At 41.1% G+C, this 24719-nt stretch overlaps 3 protein-coding genes across 6 annotated transcripts; 2 read left to right on the forward strand and 1 right to left on the reverse strand.

The window, feature by feature from the left end:
* On the forward strand, positions 934 to 8028 carry LOC8081868 (dual-specificity RNA methyltransferase RlmN). Of its 2 annotated transcripts, XR_002448259.1 has the most exons (11): positions 934 to 1145; positions 1282 to 1447; positions 2667 to 2777; positions 3048 to 3182; positions 4107 to 4211; positions 4838 to 5007; positions 5096 to 5195; positions 5620 to 6133; positions 6225 to 6877; positions 7297 to 7397; positions 7578 to 8028. XR_002448259.1 is itself a non-coding variant. In XM_002465636.2 (8 exons), the coding sequence occupies exons 1-8, from the start codon at positions 1030 to 1032 to the stop codon at positions 5860 to 5862; spliced, it is 1146 nt and encodes a 381-aa protein (XP_002465681.1). In that variant the 5' UTR covers positions 934 to 1029; the 3' UTR covers positions 5863 to 6217. The 2 variants fall into 2 exon arrangements, 1 of the variants encoding a protein (XP_002465681.1); XM_002465636.2 differs by lacking the exons at positions 6225 to 6877; positions 7297 to 7397; positions 7578 to 8028 and having other exon boundaries at positions 5620 to 6217.
* On the reverse strand, positions 8441 to 19128 carry LOC8081870 (bifunctional dethiobiotin synthetase/7,8-diamino-pelargonic acid aminotransferase, mitochondrial). 3 transcript variants are annotated; one of them, XM_021448998.1, is made up of 14 exons: positions 18404 to 19127; positions 14655 to 14825; positions 14303 to 14564; positions 14090 to 14167; positions 13783 to 13903; positions 12856 to 13004; positions 12489 to 12583; positions 12050 to 12156; positions 11815 to 11961; positions 11522 to 11655; positions 11269 to 11400; positions 11004 to 11138; positions 10183 to 10295; positions 8441 to 8883 (listed from the first exon to the last, which is right to left on the reverse strand). In XM_021448998.1, the coding sequence occupies exons 1-14, from the start codon at positions 19054 to 19056 to the stop codon at positions 8712 to 8714; spliced, it is 2469 nt and encodes an 822-aa protein (XP_021304673.1). In that variant the 5' UTR covers positions 19057 to 19127; the 3' UTR covers positions 8441 to 8711. The 3 variants fall into 3 exon arrangements, 2 of the variants coding, with proteins under 2 accessions (XP_021304673.1, XP_002468318.1); XM_002468273.2 differs by having other exon boundaries at positions 12041 to 12156; XR_002448257.1 differs by lacking the exon at positions 8441 to 8883 and adding an exon at positions 10782 to 10927 and having other exon boundaries at positions 10180 to 10295; positions 12041 to 12156; positions 18404 to 19128.
* On the forward strand, positions 20956 to 24585 carry LOC8054233 (mitochondrial outer membrane protein porin 5). Its single transcript, XM_002465638.2, has 6 exons — positions 20956 to 21214; positions 21305 to 21372; positions 23234 to 23344; positions 23435 to 23521; positions 23596 to 23804; positions 23892 to 24585. The coding sequence occupies exons 1-6, from the start codon at positions 21169 to 21171 to the stop codon at positions 24196 to 24198; spliced, it is 828 nt and encodes a 275-aa protein (XP_002465683.1). The 5' UTR covers positions 20956 to 21168; the 3' UTR covers positions 24199 to 24585.

Consider the following 24719-nt stretch of genomic DNA (forward strand, 5'->3'; position numbering starts at 1 on the left):
GTGTTTGCCTTGCTGCTGGGATATATTCGATGGATCAACATAGGATTTTGGTCAAGAATCACGGCAAGTTGTAATTCGTCGTGCCTTTTTAGATATGGCTTTATCTAAATATGTTTCTCAAACACATGTTCTTTGTTCAAAGTATGTCTGGGTGTATCATGCTTAAAACCACACCGCATGAAATGAAGATGACTTAAGAATATTTCAGAATGTCTAGCTAATGCTCAGATAGACAATCTCCTAAATAGAAAATCACTATTACCCAATATATATCTCAGAATAAACCCCACTATCCAATTCTTTTGACATGCAAAGCATCCACATCATCATCCACTAGAGCATCCCACTAATTATTTCTCTTGCCATGCAAAGCGTCCACATCAACATCCACTAAATCATCCCACTAATACATTACCCCACCATGCAAAGTGTTTACATCATTATCCACTAATAAATTGAACTAACACATATCATTATCCTGTATCTATGTTATTCACATTAGCAAACCATATCATTCTCTAACATATATTTAGTTGTCTATGTTAAAATACTAAAAATCATCCACTAACATATATTAGTCTACGAACGCCTTGCACCCGTCCTTGGCCATCTCTGCCGTCTCCCCAAACCCGCCCATCCCCTTCCCGCCGATGGCGCAAACCCTAGGTATAATGAAGCCAATACATAAACAATTCGGAGGTCGCAAACCCTATGTTTAAAAGATTCGTTTTGTAAATTATAAATAAACTGTATAAATAGTCATTTTTTATTTATATTTAATGCTTTATGCATATGTCATAATATTCGATGTGATAGAAAATTTTAAAAATTTTGCAATTTTTTTGGAAAGTAAAACCAAGGTCTCTGACTTGCACGGTTCGTTCAAAGCCCTGTCAAAAACCCCACACCAGAGCCCCCACACGGCCACGCCACTCACTCCAGTACTCCCCACTCGAGCCGACGCAATTTCGCACCCGAAGTTCCAAACCCCGCCGGCCGCCGCGTCCCTTCCACTTCCTCCTTACCCCAATGGCGTCGTCATCGAGGGCGACGTCGTCGCGCCGTTCCGTCTTCGACGCCGCCTACATCCGCTCGGAGTTTTCTGCGGCTGGCATCTCCGGCCACTTCATCCCTCTCATCTGGAAGTACGCCTCTTTACGCCAAATCACAGGCGCATGCCACAATCCCCGCCCGCCCGTCTCCCTCCCTTTCTCCAATTCCCAAGTTTTTTTTATATATATTTCTGTTTAACCTGAGGAGTGATTCTCTCTGCGTGCGCAGGTACGTACTTCAGAACCCTAGGTGCAGCGACCTGGATGGCGTCCCGTCGCTGCCGGCGGCCGCGTACGCGCTCCTCCGGCAGAAGTTCCGGCCGACCACGTCGACGCTAACCGCTGCCGCGGACTCCAAGGACCGCACCACGACCAAGCTCCTCATCTCCCTGCAGGTAATTTGCACATTCACAAATGTGGCATGTGGCGTGCGAGTCCACTGGTGTTTGGGGATTATGCGAAATTGGGAATATGTTGTAGTCTCCCCGGTTATTTCGGTAGCTACTTTTGCATTTGGTTCATTGTCCGTGGACATTAGAAATTTTCTCTTGGTGATGTGAGCTTATGAAACATATGCTTGTTTGATTACTCCGTCAGGAATGGAATGGTTGACACATGCATAATTGATTAGCCTCATGGGCACTATTTTAGGGATTGAATTCACCCTGATTGTCTCTGATAGAGTAGGCATTAGAAAACAGTACTTTTGTTTCGTGTTTATGTGGTTTTCCAATGTTTGTGGAAGATAATAGCATACCTTGAAATACCTAATCTGTGTAGTTTTATGTTTTTTTTAAGATCAATTCATCATTATTGTTGTCTTGGATGTAATAGAGCTGCAATACAAATAGGGAGCACCAAGATACAGATATGCACTATCTTGTACTAACTTCTACAGATTCAACCTGCAGCACCTGAACCATCCAGTTATTGAATATTTATAGCAAAGACAAGTATAACTAACAAGCAGGACCTTTTGCCCCTCCTTCCGCGAATAAAAAAGAAAAAAAGAGAGAAGTATAACTTAAATGCTTGACTTGTTCCTAATATTAACTCTACCAACTGTTGTGGAGGAGCATTTATTTTCTGTTGCTATTTGGCTAGATAGTAGGAGGTTCGAGTCATCTTAAAAAATGTACAGCTTAAGCCATATATATTTGATATTTCATTCTCGTTATTTGGATTTTATATTTCACACTTGTATCCTTTAGTTTCTTTGCCCTTTGGCTCTATATCTGTAGTTTTTCAGTCATCTTCAAAATGAATAGATAAAGATATAATGGTTTCAGTCCTTATAATATGTTATATGACTTATGGTAGCATCTTCTGTATTAGATAGCCTGTAACTTTGCGATTTAAATTCTACTCCCTTTTTTTTGCATAGTGAACTCCTTACAGGTGGACATCATTTCTTGCAAGCTACAATTCTATTTCAGACCGCCTCCTTTTCTTTTTTAACTTGGCTGTTGTTTATCTAATTATTTTATGTCTGTGCATTGAAGAAGTTTTTAACCACAAATTTGCCATTTTTTTGTTGTAAGAGTTTTTTCTTTTCAGATTTTGTATTTTTTAACATTGAAGAACAACTTATTGGACTTCAAATTTGTGGTGTAGAATGGAGAGTCTGTAGAGGCAGTGGTCATGCGATATGACACACGACTGGGGAAGTATGATGGAAAGCCTCGGCCTGGTGGACTGCGCTCAACCCTTTGTGTGTCATCACAGGTGAATATATTTCTATATTGGATGTCAGGTGCTCAAGTCTGGATGAACTTGTTTCTAATGGTTTAACACCTTTTACCAGAAGACCTGTTCATAACTTAATTCTCACCAGTGTGTTATGATTCTTGGTAAACTTGTTACTCTATTGTTATTTGGTGACTTTGGCTCGGTAGATAGCCCAGCCGGGAACGAATCCCAAGCAATGAGACCAAGAGAATGCAGAATGTCTACTAAAGAGCTCTCTCAAGTCTTTCTTTCTACAATACTAAACAGGTTGGGTGCAAGATGGGCTGTAGATTCTGTGCTACTGGAACAATGGGCTTCAAAAGCAATCTGTCTTCTGGAGAAATTATAGAGCAGCTGGTCCATGCATCCCGCTATTCTCAGATCCGAAATGTTGTTTTCATGGTAATTTTCACTCAAGTAGTAGCAATTGCCTGAAATTTCTATGTAAGAAAGAAAAATTGTGGCATTTGAATGCGATGATTATGCATCTTTTGTGATCCCTTGTAGTGTTGTTTTCATCTTGATTATGCTGATCAGATTTAACTTGTTACTTGGTTTTGTCATTGATTCTGTGAACAAATAAGCTCAGTAAGATCCATATATTGGAAAATGACATCCATTACTTCATTCTTTTGCCAACAAGTATCACATGCCATCCTCACATTAGATTGTATTCCTAACTTGACCATTGTGACGATACTGAGCATTATTACCCTGGTAGTTGTATATACTTTACATTGGGGGCAATTTACTTACAGACAAAATGCTTCATTTTGCAAGTATCACCACTGCAGAAATGGGAAATTATTCCTGCAAAGTTTACATGAATAGAATGAATGCCAGAATTTTCTTAGCTAGTTTGCTTGATTTATGGATTGAGCTGGCAATATGTTGATCTGTTTTTCTTTTGCTGGTGAGTGGTGACAATGGTTCTTGTACAAATTCCTGCTGGTATTACAGTTATCCCTTGTTACCTATAATTCTCAAAAACTAGTGGTATGCTGTTTGAGTTAGTTTCTAAATTATTATAGGTTTATTCTTTCATGTTCATGTTCTCTGGCACTTATAGCTTATGTGCTTTGCTGATTCTTTGATATAGAAATTAGAAACACTGCTTTGCTGATTGCTAAAAAATCGTGGGTCGCTAAATGTTTGTGCATGTTTAACTTTAAAATTGCAAATTATTATCTACATATGTGAACATCCTTGGAACTGGGTGGTGTCATGTCATTATTGAGAAGAACCATGATAAATGAATTCTATTTGATGTTTGTTATAACAGTATTAGTGTCCTCCAGAGGTTAGCGAGGTGTTATTTATATGCAGGGAATGGGGGAGCCGATGAACAACTATAATGCTTTGGTTGAAGCAATCGGAGTGTTTACAGGATCTCCTTTCCAGCTTTCACCTAAGAGAATTACTGTATCTACTGTAAGCATACTTAGTCACCTTTGCATGTGAAATCACATTCTCAAGATTTTTGTTGAAGCACTATATTTTGTTAGTAGTGAAATATTCTTATAAACTATATGTTGTTTAGTGGCGGCTGTTACACTTCTGAATGACCTAATGAATTTCTGCTGTGATAAACCACACAATGGTGAATCCGTCAAAAGCTTTTTATTTAATTGTGCAAATATAACTTGATAAATTGTGTAGCAGGCCAGTTGTATATTCTTTGGATGAACTGTTCTATTCCCCCTTGTTGCTAGCAAGTATATCTTGTTTTAGCACTTGTAGGATTTAAACGTTAACATTTATTATAAAATACAGTTATTACATAAGATATGTGGTCTGATGCCAAACCTTTTTTTTCACTTACGTTATTGCTGCTTCTAGGTTTATAATAGAATTCATTGTCATGTTGTGTGGTAAAAACTTTTCTATGCATGTTAATTTTATTTATATGTTTGCTCATTTATCAAGCCAAATTTTCCATATTAGCTTTGAAGCCATGGTGTGTTTTGCCACTGTATTTTTTGCTAAAAGTTTGTTTTAAGATTGAACTTTTGAATTAGAGAAGCTGATAGATTGATTTTTCTTAATAATTACTGCAGGTCGGAATCATTCATGGAATCAACAAGTTCAATGCAGATCTTCCAAAGGTGAATTTAGCTGTGTCATTGCATGCTCCTGACCAAGATATACGCTGTCAGATAATGCCTGCTGCACGTGCCTTTCCTTTAGTAAAGTTAATGAACGCGCTGCAGTCCTATCAAAATGAGAGGTGAGATTACAATAACGCATCTCTTACCAGTGTCAAAATGTTAGCATGGAGATTTGATTTCTGATTACCCTTTCATGTTTTATCACAGCAAACAGACCATCTTTATTGAGTACATTATGCTTGATGGAGTTAACGATCAGGAGGAGCATGCTCATCAGCTTGGTAAACTGCTTGAAACGTTCAAAGCGGTGAGGCACTATTACATTACTTCATTTTATCATTATTACTTTGCTCTAGTTCCTTTGTAGTCACTTCTTTTTGCAAGATGTCTAACGAGGCAGTTTTGTGTCGTTAACTTCTTGTGTTCATTATTCAATCCATTTTGTATTGCCTCCACCAGTCTTACTTTTCCATATTTCCCTATCTGTTTGCTTTTGACAATTGCCATTTCTGTTTAGTAATCCTGGTACTCCAAATTTCTTCTAGGTGTTTGTCGTCCACTCCTGTTTTTATGTGTTTCAAAATTTTTGCAATAACTTACTAGTGTAATTTTTGTACACTGAGCCTATTAATACCAAGTGATGGTCAAGACATATGTAGGTAGCAGTACTTGTACATTCACCTTTGTGTATGGAAATGGAGTGATCAATATGTTCTCTAAACTACCAACAGGTTGTCAATCTAATACCATTCAATCCAATTGGGTCATTAAGCAATTTCAAGACAAGCAGTGACCAAAATGTGAAGAAGTTCCAAAAGGTTCTAAAAGGCATCTACCACATCAGAACCACTGTTCGCCAGCAGATGGGTCAAGACATAGCTGGTGCTTGTGGCCAGTTGGTGGTTAGCCTCCCAGATGAAAGATCAGCTGGTGGAGCAACCCTGTTGTCAGACATCGAAGACCTTCGGATCTGACCTCTCCCAATTGTTACTTCTATCTTCTCAAAACCAGATCGTCTTACTAATTAGCCTTACATGATATGGTAACTAGTGCTATAGTTTCAGTCAAGCTTTAAAACATGGAGATGTTTAGTTTGACCATTGTTGTGTTTCCCTTTTGTTCTGGGATGCACAATTTTGCTGTAAACACAATGGTGAAGACTCCTGCTCGTGTGGATAGGTGGCCACTGAAACGGTTGGTAACTTGGTATTGTAAATGGGACAATGTTATCGCAACAATGCCATGGTCAGCTATAATGATATGGTATCTTCTGTCTAAGACGACTTTCCTGTCAGATCTCAACGAATATCTGATGTTTTTCCTCTCTTATTTGCAGCTTTTCATTGCCATTAGCAAGTTGGTCGGGTTGGAATTGTGCCTTCGTTTTATGCTTTATTCAGATTCCGTGTCGGTGGGCTGTATGTAATGGTGGTGGCATGGGCTTGGTGCTGCTGCAGCGTGTTATCTTTGAAAATGTGAACCCAATTGCTGGAAATCATGTGAGATTGTCAGGAGCGGGACAAGGCGAAACATATGAGCTGTGTTGTTTGGTTCTTATGCCCTCTTTATATCCACCTAGCTAACTATTAGCTGTGTTAGCTGGGAAAAGGCAACTAATAGCTTATTGTCGAGAGAAATCAGCTAATAACTGCTAACTGTTATCTAGGTGGTAGGTAAGACATTAGCTGATATTATTTGAGGATCCAAACATGTTTCTAGCTAATTATTAATACTTTCTCTATGTCACCTATGGTTTAAAGACTAAGAACGCATTTAATTCTCTCGCAACATTAGTACTATTGTATTAATATATTTGATAGAGCACGCCTTATATTAGAGCAAGTATAATTGCAGGCTGTAAGTCGGCTAAATGCTGAGGTGGAGGATAGAAGAGAGTAGAAGCGGGCTGTACAATAGGCTCAGACATAAGAACCAAGGAAGTTTAAGTTTGTGAAAGAGACAAGTGAGCCATGTATTAATAGTGATGAGGTAACCATTATATGCTGCAAAGAAACCTTAGAGATTGGCTATATTATTAGTCTTGCTCTTATAGGATATGAAAAAAATGATTATGTGTTATATATTAGGACGAAGGGAGTAGCTGACTATTGGTCGTAGCACCCAAATAGACTCTTAGTTCCAGTGCGCGCTGATCATCGCTTTCCACGTCTTTGCGTGAGGACTCGTTCCAGTGCGCGCTGTTCATCGCTTTCCACGTCTTTGCGTGATAAGTGCTTGCTGAGCCAGAACCAACATTGGCAAATTGGCTCTGGACTCTGGTGTTTGCTCATGTAATACATTATTGTTTACTAGCTAGGTGGTTTGTGCAACAATGGATGCTTGGTAGTTGGTACCTATAACCTATTTCATTCAGTCTTTGAGATGCATGGTGTCTACGATCATTGCAGGAAACAAGTCGAGCCAGAAATTGGGGAAATCCCAGTCGCCTTGTGGCCAAGGCCAGAGCGAGCTCAGCGAAGATGACGTGAAACAATTTGTGGCCAAGGAGGTACTGTTATTTTCTTGAGCTAGAAAATGTTTGCTTCCTTTTGAATTCACGTTCTGATGCTGAATCTGAACATTAGCAATGGAATAGCAATAGAACTCATCAAAATAAATAAAGAAACAAATACATGCGTTTGTCCTCTTTTTTTCCCCAACCTTTTGACAGAGGGACCTTCTGCTCCAGGTGATCTACTACAAGAAAGTCCGGGAAGTGACCTTCGTCGACAAGATCTCCAAGGCCCCATCGGGCAAGATATTGCGCAAGGAGCTAAGGAAACAGCTTCAGCAGCAGCATCAAGTGGTGTGATTAAAAAGAAAAAGAACCCGTGTATCGTTCTACTTATTCTATGATTTGTTTGGATGTCGACAAATGGAGGAAGAATTTTATCGGAGTCACAAAAGTTTTATCTCTTGATGCGTAATGTATTTAGCTAAATGGTGAGGCAGGGAGGCTTGATGGAATGTATATGGATATTGGATTTGCGAAGGTACACCATATTTGGGGTGCCTGCGTTTAGTGTATCTGGTCTAGTTGGTGGTGGTGATGGTGCCGTGATGTGTCCACCTCATAATGTTCATTTTCCTCTCACATACAATTTCCATCATTGTAGATTAAAATCTAATACATTTTGCTATATTTTTCATTCTATTATTCAACATAGCATATAACTGCCCCTGTTCACCCACGTTCAAATCCTTCCCTTGATTTAGCATGGTCTTTTTTTTAGATTTATTCTAGGATTTACATGGTGTTTGCTTCAACCAGTGGTAATGCAAAATGGTAACTAAATTAGGTTACATTGCATAAGGGTGGGCTCAATCTTTTTTGAAAGGAACGGGCTGGGGAGCTACCCGCTATATTAAATAGAAAAAACAGGTATGATACTAGATGCATAGCAAAATAGATGGACTACAAAAGTCAAATCGACTTATAATTTAGAACGGAGTATATAATTAACACATGAACAAAAATTCAAAAAGTGCGCATGACCTAATGGATAAGGCATCTGACTTCTAATAATAAGGCGATTGTTCGTCGAGTCCCACTGGGTGTAAATATATACTTCTTATTAAAAAATATTTATTTAAATAATAATTTATTTGATTTTTTAAAATGTACAACATAACTAACTTTTTGTGTTGAAAAAAAACGTCGAAAACCTTTTGGCACTACACCTGCCGCTGGTATTTATTCCCTTTACTTTGCCATTTGTGGAACCAAACATCACCTGATGGTTAACTGATGGCCTGAAACTTAGGTTGTCATCACAAGATAAAACTCCGAAAGTTTGCTCTCAATCACTCCCAGCCGATCGAGTCAATTGAGCTCACAAAGCCTGCGGTGTACTTTGAGGAGTTGTCGAGTGCAGCTATCTTCGGGCGTGCATGGACCACACATGAGGTATATCACGTTACCCAGGGGCCTAATATAAATATCATCCTCTTTGCGGAGCTGTTGCACCAAGGAACTTGCGTAGAGTGAAGCGTACCTATAGAGAGAACAGCATGAAACTCATAGCATAGCGGTAAATAACATTCCAGCATCCTTTTAAAAAAAAATAACATTCCACCATAAATTATCACAATCAAGCACAAAAGTTAGCCCAAACTGGAAGTGTAAGAACTATTCACCAAATTAAGCCACAATGCACCATGAGGAGAACAAGCAAGAGTCAAATGAACTCATGGGTAGAGCAGAAAATACTGTGGTTTGTGTTACTACACAACCAAAGGAATGACCAGATCCATCATTGTTTGGTGGTTCTAGCACAGTTGTGTATATGAATCTGTTATATGTGGCATTGAGTACCAAATTAGGAAGAATCAAGCTGCTAAGGTGGAGGCTGCGGCTCAGAAACCAGTAGGGTTGGCCTATACAGCAGATGAGGTTTGACTTCCTTATCTGTTATGTTCAGTTAGTTATGTTCTGAGGCTTCGCTACTTGTCTTGTTCCGAATATGAGATGAACCATTAGGCAGACAGCTGGCTATATATGATTTTTTTTTCAAAACAGCTGGCTATATATGATAGCTGTCATTACAATCCAGGTCAATCAATATTATAATGATACGCATGTGCAGCTCTCATGCGTATTCAAGAGAAAAAAGAAGCAATTTCATATTACTATAGGTTCAGCTAATCAGCTATACTTTTCATATTGGGACCACAACATTGTGGTGTCCAACAGTAGGAGTACAGGACTGCAAGATTTACATTCAAATGGACGCTGAAGACGCTCTGGACTACTGCATCTCCACGTTCACTCCATCCTACTGACCCCCCCTGTGGCGCATATGGGAGGTGCGTAACAAGTCTTCCGGTATGCAACGTTTGTTGTGTCAGGTGAATAATCTCAGCCTTGTAACGACCTAGACATCTGGTCTCATCAGTTTGTATCCTAAACAGGAGAAGGGAGCTATCCGCTGTTGGAGATGGTTCCTAATAAGTGCCTGTAACTCCCAACGCTGGCATGGGCTAACTTTGGCAGCTTGGCTTGGCCACATTTTAGGAGTGCCACCCCACCCCCCACCCCACCACACCTCACTCAACCATTTGATACTAGGAACACAAAAACAGTTTCAATATAATCAGATTTTTTATACCAAGAAAGTATTCTCGAGCAAACTAAACTCCATAGGACCATAACAAAACTCTGTGCAGCAAAAGATGCCAAACTACTAACTAGTCATCATTGGATCCTCTTTTAAAAGTTTTTTATGCCAAGAAAAATACTAAAATTCGTCAGTGAAGCTTAAAAAAATATAATGACTCATTCATATGCGACATACCCAGCATCAGATCCCTCAGCCTTGAGCTCAATTGCACAGATAGTTCCTAATGAGACCACTCTTTTCACATTCGGTAGTGACGATAACTGCTTAACAAGCGTGCCATCCCACAACTGTAAATTGAGAGTAAACCATATCAGTTATCTTTTGAAGGGCATAATTACATGCATTAATTGGCAAAATATAATATTAAGAGAAAGGACATGCTCTTATTCTCCTTCAAATGATATTATACTTGTATAATAAATACGATTCAGATACAAGTGTTCTTTAAGAACTCCATGGCTTCAAAAAAATAAATATGTGTACTTATGTAACGGCAGTATATCATATATCAAAGAGGTAAGGACACTCAAAAGGAGTATCACAGACCATAGTTTGTCTATCTTAGTTTGAGCTATTCTAAAATTCATGTGAGTTACTCCCTCCATAATCTTTTCTAAGGCGTATCCACGGGTTTTCAGATACGAGGTGAAAGATTAATGAAACAATGAACTCAGCGCGGCCACGTCGTTGCCACAGATTGGTTCTGCCAACTGCATGTATATGCATGCATACATGCAACACTCCGCAGCCTGATGGAAGCCAAAGGCAAGCACCTGATGGGATGAATGCATGCAAAACAATGTTTGGAATTTGAAGCGCAGCAGTAACTGCCAGACGCTTGGTCGGATGCTGCTTTGAATCTATCGGAGGATGCCTCGGTGCGTCGTCCATGACTTACATAACTTCAAAAATGTAAAATCTGCATACGCCTAAGAAAAGATTAAGGAGTACTTTAAATAACCAGTTCTACCTACTCAAACAGCATATTTCATTACCTCCTTGAGCTTCATGTGGTCAGCATCAAGGTTCAAATTAGTGGATGGATCCCGGTACCACTGCATAGCTTTTAGTGCTGCAGTACAGCCCATGGCATGAGCAGTGTAGGAATGGCCATGTAAAAGTGCCGTGAGCTGGACCAGGTAAAAGATAGAATCAGTGCTAAACTGTAACGATGCATTCTTTTGACATAACATAAACGATCATGCATTCATGCTTCAAGATGGTTGAGACCAATTATGCATTTACATTCAAGATGATTACCTTAGAGTCACCTTCGAAGGATTCAAAAACTTCCTCCGTTGCTAAGGTTGCAGCTAATGGTACAATTCCCCCAGTCATCAATTTCGCATAGCAGGCGATATCAGGTAGACAACCAAGTAACTCTGAAGCAGACTGAAAGAGAAGTTATCAAGATTATGAAATACAGACAACATATCTATTTATCCTCTGAAAAGGTTATGAGATACAGACAACATATCTATTTATCCTCTGAAAAGGTATTGTCAAGTATTACCTCCACACCAAGACGCCAGAATCCTGTAAATACCTCATCAAATATGACAGGTATTTTTCGACTTCTACACTCACTGACAAGTACTCGCTGGAAAAGAGGATCTATCATGAGCATTCCACCTGCACCTTGTATTACTACACAAATATGGGTTAATGAGGTTGAAGCAGTAAATGGCATGGAAAAGTTCTGAGATTTTGTCAGCTGTTAGTATGAAATGATAGTAGACATACTAAAGGCTAAAGAGCAAAAAAATGGAAATATTCCCAAGAAGCTCAGAGTGAAACTTTATTTACCTGGTTCTATAATTAGTGCTGCAAGATGTTCAGAGCTACTTGATAGAGAAAATTCTGATAGTTTCTGTTTTATATAGGACGAATACAAATCAGCAGCAAACGTTTTGTCCCTGGTCTTGCAAAAGACTTCAGCTTGTGAAGAAAAGCCTGCATTTTGAATCAAAGAACAAATTAAATAAACACCCATAAGGAATTAGATCTGATGTGTCAAAGACAAGAAACTGACATGTATCACCATATGTCTGAGGATCATGCTGCATTGATTGGGGCAAAGAAATATTGTAGACCTCACTTTTAGTATACACAGTTGGAGGATCTAGAAAAAGTCCCCGACCTGAATACCTACAAAAGAAACCTCATGTAATTGATCTCAGCTTTACTTAACGATGCGATAACCAACAGCAAGGTAGGAGGTTGTAAAAAAAAGGGGTGTGTCCGAGTCTTACTAAATTTTCAAGAAAAAACTAGAAAAGAAAATTCCTATTAGGCTATCAAAGAAAAGGCTGGTACAGAAAAGACCACAGTAGGCACAGAGAACCACTGAAGAGTATAAACACCAAGACAATCAGCATAGTGAAGTGACAGAAAAGGTCACAGTTCCAAAACAGAACTCAAGAAGAGTAGAGAAGTCTAAAAATATTCAGTGTAGTAAATACAGTGCTCAAATTCATTACCATGGTTGCTGAAGAAAAGATGTATAAGCTGATGGAGCTTGAGCTTCCATAGCACCCAGAGTATCACCATGATAGGAACCATTTAGAGCAAGTACCTAGAGAGGAATCAATTGTTAAGAATATATTAGGATGCACAAAATGGGCATTTACAGTTATTTATACACAATTTATATTAATTTGTCCCCTGTAAATACTAAAACATATACGAAATATAATATAATTACTGAAATAAACACAGGGTTATGGTGATCAACTGAGGTTGACGGTTGTGAAGAAAAAAAACAAAAAACATCATTCTCTTACTGTGAACTGTTTAGTAGTTCAGTCAATAATAAAGACAAGGATGTTTAGTATGGCCATAACATACCTTCAACTGAATGTTTCTTTCATTTCTAGTACTATTTTCACTGCCAGACATAATTCCATGATCAAGACAAAATTTACGAAATGCCATCTTCAGAGCAATTTCAATCGCAGTGGATCCATTGTCTGAATAATAGACTCGAGAAGCCCAACCTGAGAAAAAAGGGGAAGTTGTGACACAAATAAACCAATACAAATATGACAGGAACACGAAAAGAAGTAATGCTATCACCCACGTGGATAGAGTTGCAAGAAACAAATAAGAAAACAAAACCATAACACAAATATTGAAATAAAGGAAAAAATAATCATATTGTACAAGGTTAAACTATTGATATGACTCATAAAAGCATGTCTCATTTCACATACACATCATTATAATTGTCTCATTCCTTGAGGTAAACATAACAAATCATCAGGCACATAAGCTCTAGATTTTTTTTTTCAACCCGAGAGATATCTCATTTCCATTATGACATAACGGAAATACACAGCATTCGAAGAGACAGACAGTAGACAGCGCTAAGACAGTATCCAGAAACTTTGAGCCAAGCCCAAAACTAAGCTAAACAAAAGGCCATCCTCCACCAGTTCCTAGCACAAAAAAGCGCATCCATCCCACATTTGGGGAGCCAGAAGACTTCTGAACAAAAACCACTAACCCATCAAGCCACACAAAACAGCCAGAGACAGCACCCAGAGCAAAAACAACAGCAACAGATAGAGTCTAGACCGAGACCAACAGATCCACCGGACACAAGTCTTACATAAGCTCTAGATATATCCAAGAAAAGGAAGAAAATTTGGAAGGTGTGACATATTTCAAGCGCCAAGTCAATTTTCATATTAATATGACATCAAATTCATTATAGAGTACCATAGAGTTTGAATTGAGCCAATGCTGAGTGAAAGAAAAGCTAAATTGACAAACCTTTACCAACTCCTCCAAGTAAAACTTCTGCAGAACGAAGAGCAGGCTCATGAACATTCTCTGGAAACATCACATGACCATATCTTGCAGCAGCATAACCCATATCTCTTGCAAGTTCAATCTAATGAGTAAAGACAAGTTTAGGGCTTTAGGCTACAAAATTGCCTGTCAAAAGTTCCAGTATACAAGTTTAGGCTACAAAAATTGCTTGTCAAAAGTTTAAATACACAACTTTACCAATAAAAAGTGTAAAAGGGAGTTCTTGTAGCAAAATAAATCACATATCCTGGAGATGTGAGGAGAAAACCTGCAAGTTAGAATCAGGCCCTTGAGTCCACCAACTTGCGCATGCATCAAATTGAGGGACGAGCATTTTGTCTTTAATCTACATCAAAGATTTAGAGAATTGATATTAATGATCACTTGATCAGCCAACCTTGATGCACAATCAGAACTTCATTACAAATTTCTTTTGAAGAAATAATGAAGAGAAAAGAGCAGAACTAGAAAGTGAACAAACCTTGTACACAGAAAAATTTTCACCACAACGCGAATCAATTACTGTAACAGAATCTTGAGGAACAAGATTGTGCTGAGTAAAAGGCCACCACAATAAATCCTTCGATTTTCTTTGCATGCTGTTTAACCTCTCTATTCTTCTGGAATGAAATGATTGCAGGGCATCTTTAAGAGAATTAAAAGCTGAGGATGACTCAGAAAACCAATCAGTCAGGTCATCTGAAGGATCTTCAGGAACTTGTGGCAAGGTAAGCACATGTACCCTAAACAACAAAATCAATAGAGTTAGCAGAACAGCAGAACTATTCATTTAATAAAATAAAAGAATTAAACGGATGGTCGTGAATAGAAACCTGTTTCTCAAGTAAGAAAGCAAGAATTTGTCATTTGATAACTCACGATCTTCCAAAATAACTGCGCTCACATCATACCCTCTAAGCAACAAAGTTTCATACGCAGACAAAGTGGATGAAATACCACCAAGGCGGCCATCTCCAACAAGAATAGCAGGTAACCTAAAAGGCCTGTCAAAAGTTGAAACAAATCAATAACAGCCAGATAAAAGATCAACTCAACAAATAGACGTTTAAAATGTTCAAGGCTTCAAGCTAACAGTTAACATCAGAAGGTGATTTAAGAGGTTAAGGCATTTTGATTTTTAATCCATCACTCGACCTAGCAGTTATTTTACATGCAAAACTTAAACTGTAAAAGAATGGAAAGAAATAAAGAGAATAATACGCAGAACATCACAAGCTTTATTCGACGAGTTCACAAGCTCATAAACTACAATTCAGGAATCATTAACTGCCAATAGTAAGCTAGCCAGATAATATCCAGAACAGGGGCGGAGCTAGCCTTTACCACCAGGGTCTGTAATTGTTTACTGAGCTGCAATAACATGGAATTGCTCCAGTGCAAGAACAATTGAACAGTCATTTGTTTATCCTCACCTAAAGACAAATCAGAATCTGTGGAAGCAAGAGAAGGCCAGAGCAAAGACACAAATAATTTTTATGTCCTTCAGGCGATCTCAGTGACAACTGACAACATGGGGAGGGAAACAAAGAATAAGATATAGGGATTCCTGGCAGCGAGTTTTAGGGAGTCAAGTTGCATCATACGACTTGAGATATTTGGATATAGCTAAATTTTAGGCTTATTTGAAAACAACTGTACAATCTTGTATTACCTCTTTGAAAATATTCAAAATACAGCCTAGTAAACTTCAGAACAGTTGCTTGAATGTCTCACAGAGACGTCTTAATAAAAAAAATGGTGTGAATGGATACAGCTGATCCTGACCTATGGGGCCCTTAGCGTCAAAATCAACAACATCCAGGGGGGCTTATTTTAAAACTGAGAATGAGTTAGACAAGGGGATCTCTTATCCTCATTTTTATATAAAATCGCTGCAGACACTTTAGCCAAGATGGCAAACCTCGCACAAACCAATAATCTGATCAAAGGGTTAGTCCCTGAATATATTAATAATGGGGTGGCCATTTTGCAATATGCTGATACCACCATTCTTTGCATTCAAGATGACTAAGAAAAAGCTGCTCATTTGAACCTGCTCTTATACATGTAAAAAGTGAGGTGATTCTGATTAGCCAAGACATGAACAAAATGGTTGACTTCTCTAATATGTTTACCTATGCAATTGGTAAATGGGCTATCAAGTACCTTGGTGTCCCTGTCTCTGGAAACAGTTCACATATTGTTGACTGCCTTCCAATTGAGAAAAAGATGGTAAAGAGGCTAGATGGATGGCAGGGGATCTCTCTAGCCTTATCTTTGTGTGTGTGTGTGTGGAGGGGGGGGGGGGGGGGGGGGAGGGGGGATCATGCCTTTGTACGCCATGTCTATGTATCTCCTACCCATCTCTACCATTAAAAAAGATGGGCAATACTATACAAAGTTTTTTTTGGCAAGAAGGAAGGCTGAAAAAGAAATATCACCTAGTCAAATGGGTAAAGGTAACGAATCCCAAAGAAAAAGGAGGATTGGGCACCAAAGATCTGAGGAAAATGAACATTAATTTGCTTTGTAAGTGGTGGCATAAGGTGGAAAATGGTAGCGGTATTTGGCATAATATTGTTCAAAGGAAATAAATGAAATCTGGAGGTATTTCCAAGCTGAAAAAAGCAATAACAATTCTCCTGTGTGGAATGATTTGCTTAAAGTAAAACATATCTACTTAAGAGGGAGAATCATGCTTGCGGGTAACGGGAAAACACAAGCTTCTAGCATGATAAGTGGTGTGGGAAGATGTCCCTTAAGGACCAAGGTTATATGAGATCAATGAAGAGCAATCTTGCTCAGTTGCAACTATAAAAATGAGAAATTGGTGTCTAACTTTTAGGAGATGGCTTTCGGAGGATCCACAGAACCATATATAGATGCGATGCTAATAATGAGAAGAATAAGGCAAAATGGGATTGGGAAAAACCCAGAACTTTCTTGTTAAATCAGCATATAAACATTTATGTCGAAAGGATCAGGGACAAAACTTTAAACATATTTGGCAGGCCAAAATCCCCCTAGAATTTGGTAGTGTTCGGCTGCACTTGCTGTGGCTGAAGCTCTATAACTATGATTTACTATGAACTCAAGAAGCTGCAGCCACAGCCAGGAAAAGCTGCAGCGAGCACGCACAAAATCTTTATGAGGCTTCTGCTTCAAAACGCTATCCTTACTAAGGAAAACCTCACAAAAACAAATAGTAAAGGACGTCAAATCTGTGCCTTTTTGTATAGAAAATGAATCAGTGGAACATCTCTTTTCTGGATGCACGACGGCAAAATACATTTGGAGTCTGGACTCTGGAGTCTGATTGCATGTGCCCTTGGAGTCAGTTGCAGACCTTGTAATATTGATCAGTTTTGGGTTTGGATCAAGCTTAGCTTACCGAATAGTAAACCTGTATATACAGTAGGGCTGGCAGCTCTTTGTTGGGCAATATGGTGCACAAGAAATGTTGTTTGTTTTGAGGACAAAAGAATCAAATCTCCTACTGAGATTATCTGTATGATGTGCTCCTTTTTTTATTATTGGGCAGACTTGCAGAAGCCAGACAAGGAAAGGTAAATGAAGCAAGGAGCGGAGAGCCTGAAGGCGATGTTGCTCTACTTCCACAAGAAAGTAACGGAGGAAGACGACCAAGATCACCGATTCACCGGCAACTCATCATTCATGGCGCTGGATGATTGTCTTCTGTAGTTGTCCTATTTTCCAGCCTGCATGCTGATGGCAGTGCCCCTGGCCTGTATCGGAAAAAAGTTTAAGTGGCCGTACTTGGATTGGTATTTGCTGGCGAACCTTGTTTGTTCTGTTGTCTTGCTTGATGTGTTCGGTAGGGCCAGTGCCGGCTGATCCCTCGGTGGTCAGAGGTATGGGCGTGGGCAAGTTGTTGGCAGCAAGTTATGTCTGCGAACTTGCAAACTTTGTAATTCTATTGCTTTGGTAATGAAATTCGGTTTCACAATGTTGGAAAAAACATTCACTATTATTTCCAATTACTAGTGGAACGCCAGAAGAAGAGTGACAGGCCTATTTTGAAGTGGGCATGTCACATGAATCATGATAGACTCTGGCTATGGACGGTCCTATGGAAATATTCACCGAGCATTGATGGTCGTCATTGAAAAGGCTTAGCGTTTAGTCCATCATCCCTTTGTTTGGTCTCGCTTTTTGAGAGCTAAAAGAACAGCAAGAGGCTGGAACTGAAATAAGAATGGGTTGTGTGCAAAACTCTTGCAGAGACCGGAATGAATTTCCTTTTTTTTCTAAAAATTGATATGGTTGTACGGAATGCCATTTATACTATGATTTCCATACAGAATTCTACTAAATTATGCTTCCATTGAACTATATTTCAGATAGAGTATGTGCAATGCAGCATGCAGGACATCAGATCAATTATCACGATACTGAATTGCAATGCACAAGCACAACCACCATAGGCAACAAACAAAACCCAAATGTCATTTTGTTCATTCTGTCCTAGACACATCATATCCAATTCAATAAAATCAAGCAAAAAAATAAGCCATGTGTATGAAATCAATAGCCAAGCTGCAGGAGTGAAAGGCACGCGCACCGGTAGAGATCGCACTGCAGAGTACCGGAAGCACCGGGGCTAGCAACGCCACCAGCAGTTTCCAGCACCTTCCACACCGCTCCACCCTCCCCCACGTTTTCCTCCAGCAGCCACTGTGCGACGCACTCCTTGACCTGATCATCCCCCACCGCCATTCCTTCCCTCTCTGCTGCCAGGTGCGGCGACACCGGCTCCCGCCACGCGTACGCCGTGCAGCAAGCGAGCACCTTCGTCTGCTCCGCGGCACCCGCTCCGTAGGTTACCACCACCTTCTCCTGGCTCTCGTGGAGGGGCTCCGCCGCCTTGGTCTCCACGGCGGGTGACGGGAAGAGGGTGCGGCATGAGGCGACGAGGCGGGTGGCTCGGGGGGAAGCGGAGGCGCGGAGCAGCGCGGGGGCCCTGCTGAAGACGAATCGCGCGTCGGAGTCAACGGGGTAGCCAGTCTGAAGCGGCTTGAGGTAGGACACGGACGAGACGGAAGGGGACGGGGAGCAGAGGAGCGCGGCGGCGAGGCCCGCGGAGACGAGGGTCTTGCCGACGCCGGTGTTGGCGCCAAAAATGGCGAAGGTTGGGGTGGAGAGGGGAACGGAGGAGGCGGTGCCAGAGGAGTGGAGGCGCCGGCGAGCGTGGTGGAGGAAGAGGCGGCCAAACATGGCTGCGGAGGTGGGGTTTTGGACGGTGTGGAGGAGGTTTGGGCGTGGGCCGTGGCCGTTGGAGGAGGAGCGGGCGTGGAATAGACGGCTATCGAGGCAGGGGATATGGCAACGGGGCGGGTTCTGATGGTAATCTGGACCCGCCCCCGGAGCCCGACGGGGACCCGAAACCCGAGTTACATCGAGCCAGCACCCAGCAGCTAATGCACGGTCTCTCTGCTCACCCCGCCGTCGGAGTGGGTGCCGCCTACGCCGAGCACAGCTGAGCGCTCTGCCGGGGGACGCGAAGCCATGGCGGAGGTGTTGGCCTGCTATGGCGGCGTGGGCAACCCCAGTTTTATACCATGGGATGAACTCATTTCATGTTTGTCAAGAGGTCCGGTTGAACCCAATTTAACTTTTTTGTTTTGGTTACAAGGGTTGGAGAGGAATACATTTGACACCCGGGGACGGTGGAAATCATGACGAAGGGAGAGAGGAGACCACGACCGCAACGCCGTTAATATGGAGGCATATTTCCTTCTGGGTTTGACCCAAACCCACGTCCCAGTTGAACCAGCAAATCAAACACATAATTAGAATTTCTCATGAGTTGGGCCTCATATTACATAGGCTCCTCAAATTCTGGGTCGCCCATGGGCACCCACGGGAGAAGACCTGACCCGCCCGTTTCACGTCCCTAAACTCGAAAACCCGCGGGGCGAAAAGTAGACTCGCCCCTGCCGGGTCCAAAACCTATCCTTAGGAGAAATGCAGCAGACGAACGCCCGAACCCTAACACATGACAAACCATAGCGAACATGAAGGCAAAATACAGAGTCAACCTCCAACTTCCAAAGAAAATAAAAGACCATGCAAACCTGATGGAAAGAGGAATAAGAGAATATAGCACGGAGAGATGTCGCGGCTGTTGCGAAAGGGAGCAGATGCACGGAAAGAAGGCCCACAACAGCGGTGGTGTGGGAGCCAGGCATAGGTCATTGCCCACGGCTAACGTTTAGGGCGTGCCTGTGGCGAGCACGTAGGGCGACGGTGTGGGCGATGAACGCAGAGGCGAAGGTAGGGACCCGAAGGTGGAGTCTGAGGTGGGCACACGTGGGGGCAAGTGCAAGGCCAGCTATGCCAAAAAGCGCGTAGGTCGATGGGCATGGAGGTGGCGATCGAGCCGAGCATGCCAGAATTTTTGAGATAGGAAGTTTCTTTTTTTCGGGACGCAGGACGAAAGAGGATAAAAAACGGTGTGCATATGGTAGAACTATGTGGAGGCAGCAACACAGGTGATTGTGGGCCATAGATGGTAGATCTGGCAGCCGAGAATTGATGGTGACGTGACCTCACTTGGGGTCAGTAAAATGGTGTACGAAAATAAAGGTAATAGTGGTAGATTACTAGCGAACTGGTCATCAGTTGGTTGAGTTTCCTGTGGTGGAATCTGCTCACCCGGATTTACGTCTCCAACTTGACACGAGTGCTTGTATTTTACTGGATTTATTTCAGGATTTAACGACGTTATGCTTTCAATGGTAGGCGACGTACCCATCGACAACGAGGCGTCTGTGGTGACTTCATCAACCTCGAGATTTGCTGGTCTAACTTGGTTCTTCGGTGGTGCTCATAGAGATAGAGTGTGCGTGCGTTCGTTCGCAGAGATGAGTGTGTATTCGTGTTTACGAGTGGAACTGGATCTTGGAAAAAAAATGGTAAATTACTACTACTTTGGAGGGCAGAAATTGGATTTGTGAACACCTTTCTGGAAACTTTAAGTAGGATTTCAAATAAAATTCGATTTTATGAATTATTTATCTCAGTTTAAAATCAAAATTTCATCTCGGAAGTTGAATGTTCATTATTATCGTCGAATCCTCGACCTATATATTATTAAAATAAAAAAAGAAAACGAATCCTTTGCACGGGGCAATCGAGGACGCCGAAACGTGCAGTGCAGGCTGCAACTGAGCTGCCCCGAACTAATCAACCAACCCCTCTCAGCGCCTGTCATTTGTCGCGCCCCCCACACAGCTCCTCTTGGCGGCGCCCTGACCTGTCCTTTTTCCTCGCCTTCGATCGGCGGCCGCCTCCCTCCACTTCCGTCCCGCCGCCGCCACCGCCGCCATGAAGGGACCCGGCCTCTTCTCCGACATCGGCAAGAAGGCCAAGGGTACTTCCTCCTACTCGTTTCCTCGCTATCATCGTCGTCATCTCTCTAATTGGCTCGGGTTTCCCCGGTTTGTGGTTTGGTGATTTGCAGATCTACTCACTAAGGACTACACGTACGACCAGAAGTTGACCATCTCCACCGCCAGCGCCTCTGGAGTGGTAAGATCCGATCGCTCTCGTATGATTCCATTTCCATGCTGCCTGGTTCCTGTTCGCTTGTCCGTGCCCGCGATGCCTGATCTGGTTGTGGCTGTGTTCAGCGTCGCGAGGTCGTCGTGCGGTACGCACGCTGGCCGCTTAATGTGCCTCGTTAGGTGTTTGTTACCTTACTACTTTTGAATCTGCCTTACCAATTTGCCTAAGATTTCTGTGGTCGTTGTATCTGTAGTTGTGTGTGTTGGTATTTGAGGGCACAATGTGTCTGGTGCTTGTTAACTGTGTGACTGAACGATAGAAAATGGTAATTTGGCCATTTTCTCGTAGATTTATGCAGTTGCTTGTTGAGTACTTATCGAGTACTGCTCACACTGGAGACTTAGTAGTAAGCAGGTCTATTTGACATTCCGCTTTTGACCTTTCTTTCCGCTGGTACATTGGTGGTCACAATCTCAGCCTATACTGTTTTGTGAAGTTGCAAAGGTTTATGCGTCTGAAGAAATGAGTTGGTTTTTGGCTTGCTTGTTTTAAATTCTTTTGTTGTTCGTGCCTTATTTCTGCGTATCTGCCAGCCATTCTGATTACGTAAGGGCTAGTGTAGCTGCTTGTATTCTATAGAAGTTATTAAGGTCATTGTCGCGAATTGGTTTCGGTAAGTTGCACTTTCAGCATTACTACAAGACAATCCTTTAGAAGATTCTATTGTAGCACAACCTATCATGATTTCTCCTGTTGCTGCCTTCTGTTTTCAGTTTTTCACTGTGTTGGCATATTTACGTGACATACTCTGTGTTACATTCTTATTTTAATAAATGTTTGATAGTTCTACTTGCCAAATTTCTCATCTCTGTCAGTATCTTATCAATAGCACATATATCTGGTGTCACCATGTTATTGTTTTGAGCGTTGATACCTGCCAGTTAATGTATCCAATGATGGGAATTCAAATTTGTGCAGTTACATTTTCTTCCTGCTTTAAACCTGATTTCATTAGTTACTGTACTGAACGTATGCAGTCAAGGATTCCGTTCAGTGTCATTTGATTTACTATTTTTTTTATTTCACAAAATGTGCTGTCACAGCTGTCTCCTATCATTTTGCCCAAAGATATATATATTATAAATCCATAATTATGTTCTTATAATTAGCTTAAGTTATATTTGGCAAATTGCTGAATCAGACACCCAAAACTCGGTTGGATTCCAGCACCCATATTTGACATGTCCATACCAATTTGTCTTTATGCTCTATGATCAGTCTTACTATAGCAACATACCATTCATTGACTGAACTGAACTATCACAAAAGCTGTCTTTACTTAAGCATGGTATATTTAATTAAATTAAAGTGCAACTCGGTAATTCAGTAATATACAATATATTGTTGAATTAAATTGTCAATTGGTAATCAGGAGATAGACATACATTATTTTACTTATCTTAAATTTGAAAAGCTAAGACTAGATGTACATGCAACTGTGTGGATTATAAGTTCTCACCGCCCTATAAGTCATTGAAACCACAACAATAATGTTATAGAGTATTTGCATTTTTGAATGTACCAGCTATGATCTTGTGTACTCAGTTTGCCGTGTCATATCTCAATATCTCATATCATCATTTTGCTTCTTTCATCAACGGTAAACTGATATATTTATATATCTTTTTCATTTTATGCTTCTGTAGCACTATTTGGAAATATGTTCATCAAAGTACCATCCAAATTTAGTAAAAAAAGAAAATAAATTCTGTTGTTAACTGCTAGATGACAATACTAGTGTATTTTGTGTTGTTTGAGCTTATTTTCTTTATATATGCATTGCCTCTTTATGAACATGCTTGTCATGGCTATTCCTTTTTTTTAGGGCCTTACTTCCACAGCTGTAAAGAAAGGAGGTCTTTATTCTCTGGATGTCAGTTCAGTTTACAAGTACAAGAATACCACTGTTGATGTTAAAGTGGACACAGAATCAAATGTCGGTGACATGAAACACCTAAATTTATGCATTCTCTTTGTAGCTTATAGCTAGACATAAACCTTTAGCACTTTTGTATGATTCCGGCAGATCTCTACTACATTGACTGTGTTGGACGCCTTGCCATCCACAAAGCTTGTCACTTCTGTGAAGCTGCCCGACTACAATTCTGGAAAGGTATTTCCATATAATGTCAATTTATGGTTGTTGAATTAGAACAGGTCCTTGAGTGTATGTGTTCTTCGTACCAGGTGGAGCTGCAATACTTCCATGAGAATGCAACCTTTGCTACTGTTGTTGGCACAAAGCCGACTCCTGTGATTGATCTTTCTGGGACAGTAGGCGCTCAAGGAGTTGCATTTGGTGCAGAAGCTGGGTATGACACTGCTACAGGAAAATTTACCAAGTACACTGCTGCAATTGGTGTAACCAAGCCAGACTACCATGCTGCATTCATTCTGTAAGTCCATGCTTCACTGTGATTTGAGTGTCTCTTGAGGTTGGCACGCAAGTATTGAATATTGATACATCAGACCTACTTTTACAGGGCGGACAAAGGTGACACCATTAAAGTGTCAGGTGTTTATCACTTTGATGAGAAACAGAAGGCCTCAGCTGTGGCTGAGCTAACCCGGAGGCTCTCAACAAATCAGAATACACTCACAGTCGGTGGACTGTACACAGTTGATCCTCAGACATCCGTGAAGGCAAGGCTCAACAACACTGGAACGCTTGCCGCGCTTCTTCAGCATGAGCTTAAACCCAAGTCAGTCTTGACAATCTCTGGTGAATTCGACACCAAGGCCCTGGACAGACCCCCCAAGTTTGGCTTGGCGCTTGCACTGAAGCCCTGATCAGATCATCCCAGATTGGTGAATTTTGAATTCTTTGGTTGTTTCTGCAAAGCTGTAGCCAATAATTCGTTCCACGAACCTTTTCTGTTAATCTGGCAAATGTTTGGAGCACTGTGGTAAGGATCCGGATGGGTCGTCTACAGGAATTTTACCTGTCTGCTTTTATTGTTGAAAAGCATCTGGCCGTTGGTAGATGTACATTGTGCTTGTTTCTTTAGCACCTAGGCCTCTCTGCCACTGTGTTACTGAGTAGCCGCTACGGTAATCTTTTGCATGCAGGAATTGCATGCTAATTTTGTTCGGTGTTTGATTTACCACTCACTAAGGTTTACCACGTGTTTGGAGCTCATTTATTCTGTGTATGCATACATGGTGTTGGTTTGTTGACGCTCATTTTTGTCATTATGCTCTTGATTCTTTGTTGGGACTGGTTTCCTGTTTTATGAACGATTAGTTCGGGGTGGTAACTAGACGGGTATCTTTAAGCAACGCGCTGAGTGCGTTTTCATTTGCCAATTTGT

This window comes from Sorghum bicolor, chromosome 1 (assembly GCF_000003195.3).
Source record: "Sorghum bicolor cultivar BTx623 chromosome 1, Sorghum_bicolor_NCBIv3, whole genome shotgun sequence".
Classification (NCBI taxonomy): Eukaryota; Viridiplantae; Streptophyta; class Magnoliopsida; order Poales; family Poaceae; genus Sorghum; species Sorghum bicolor.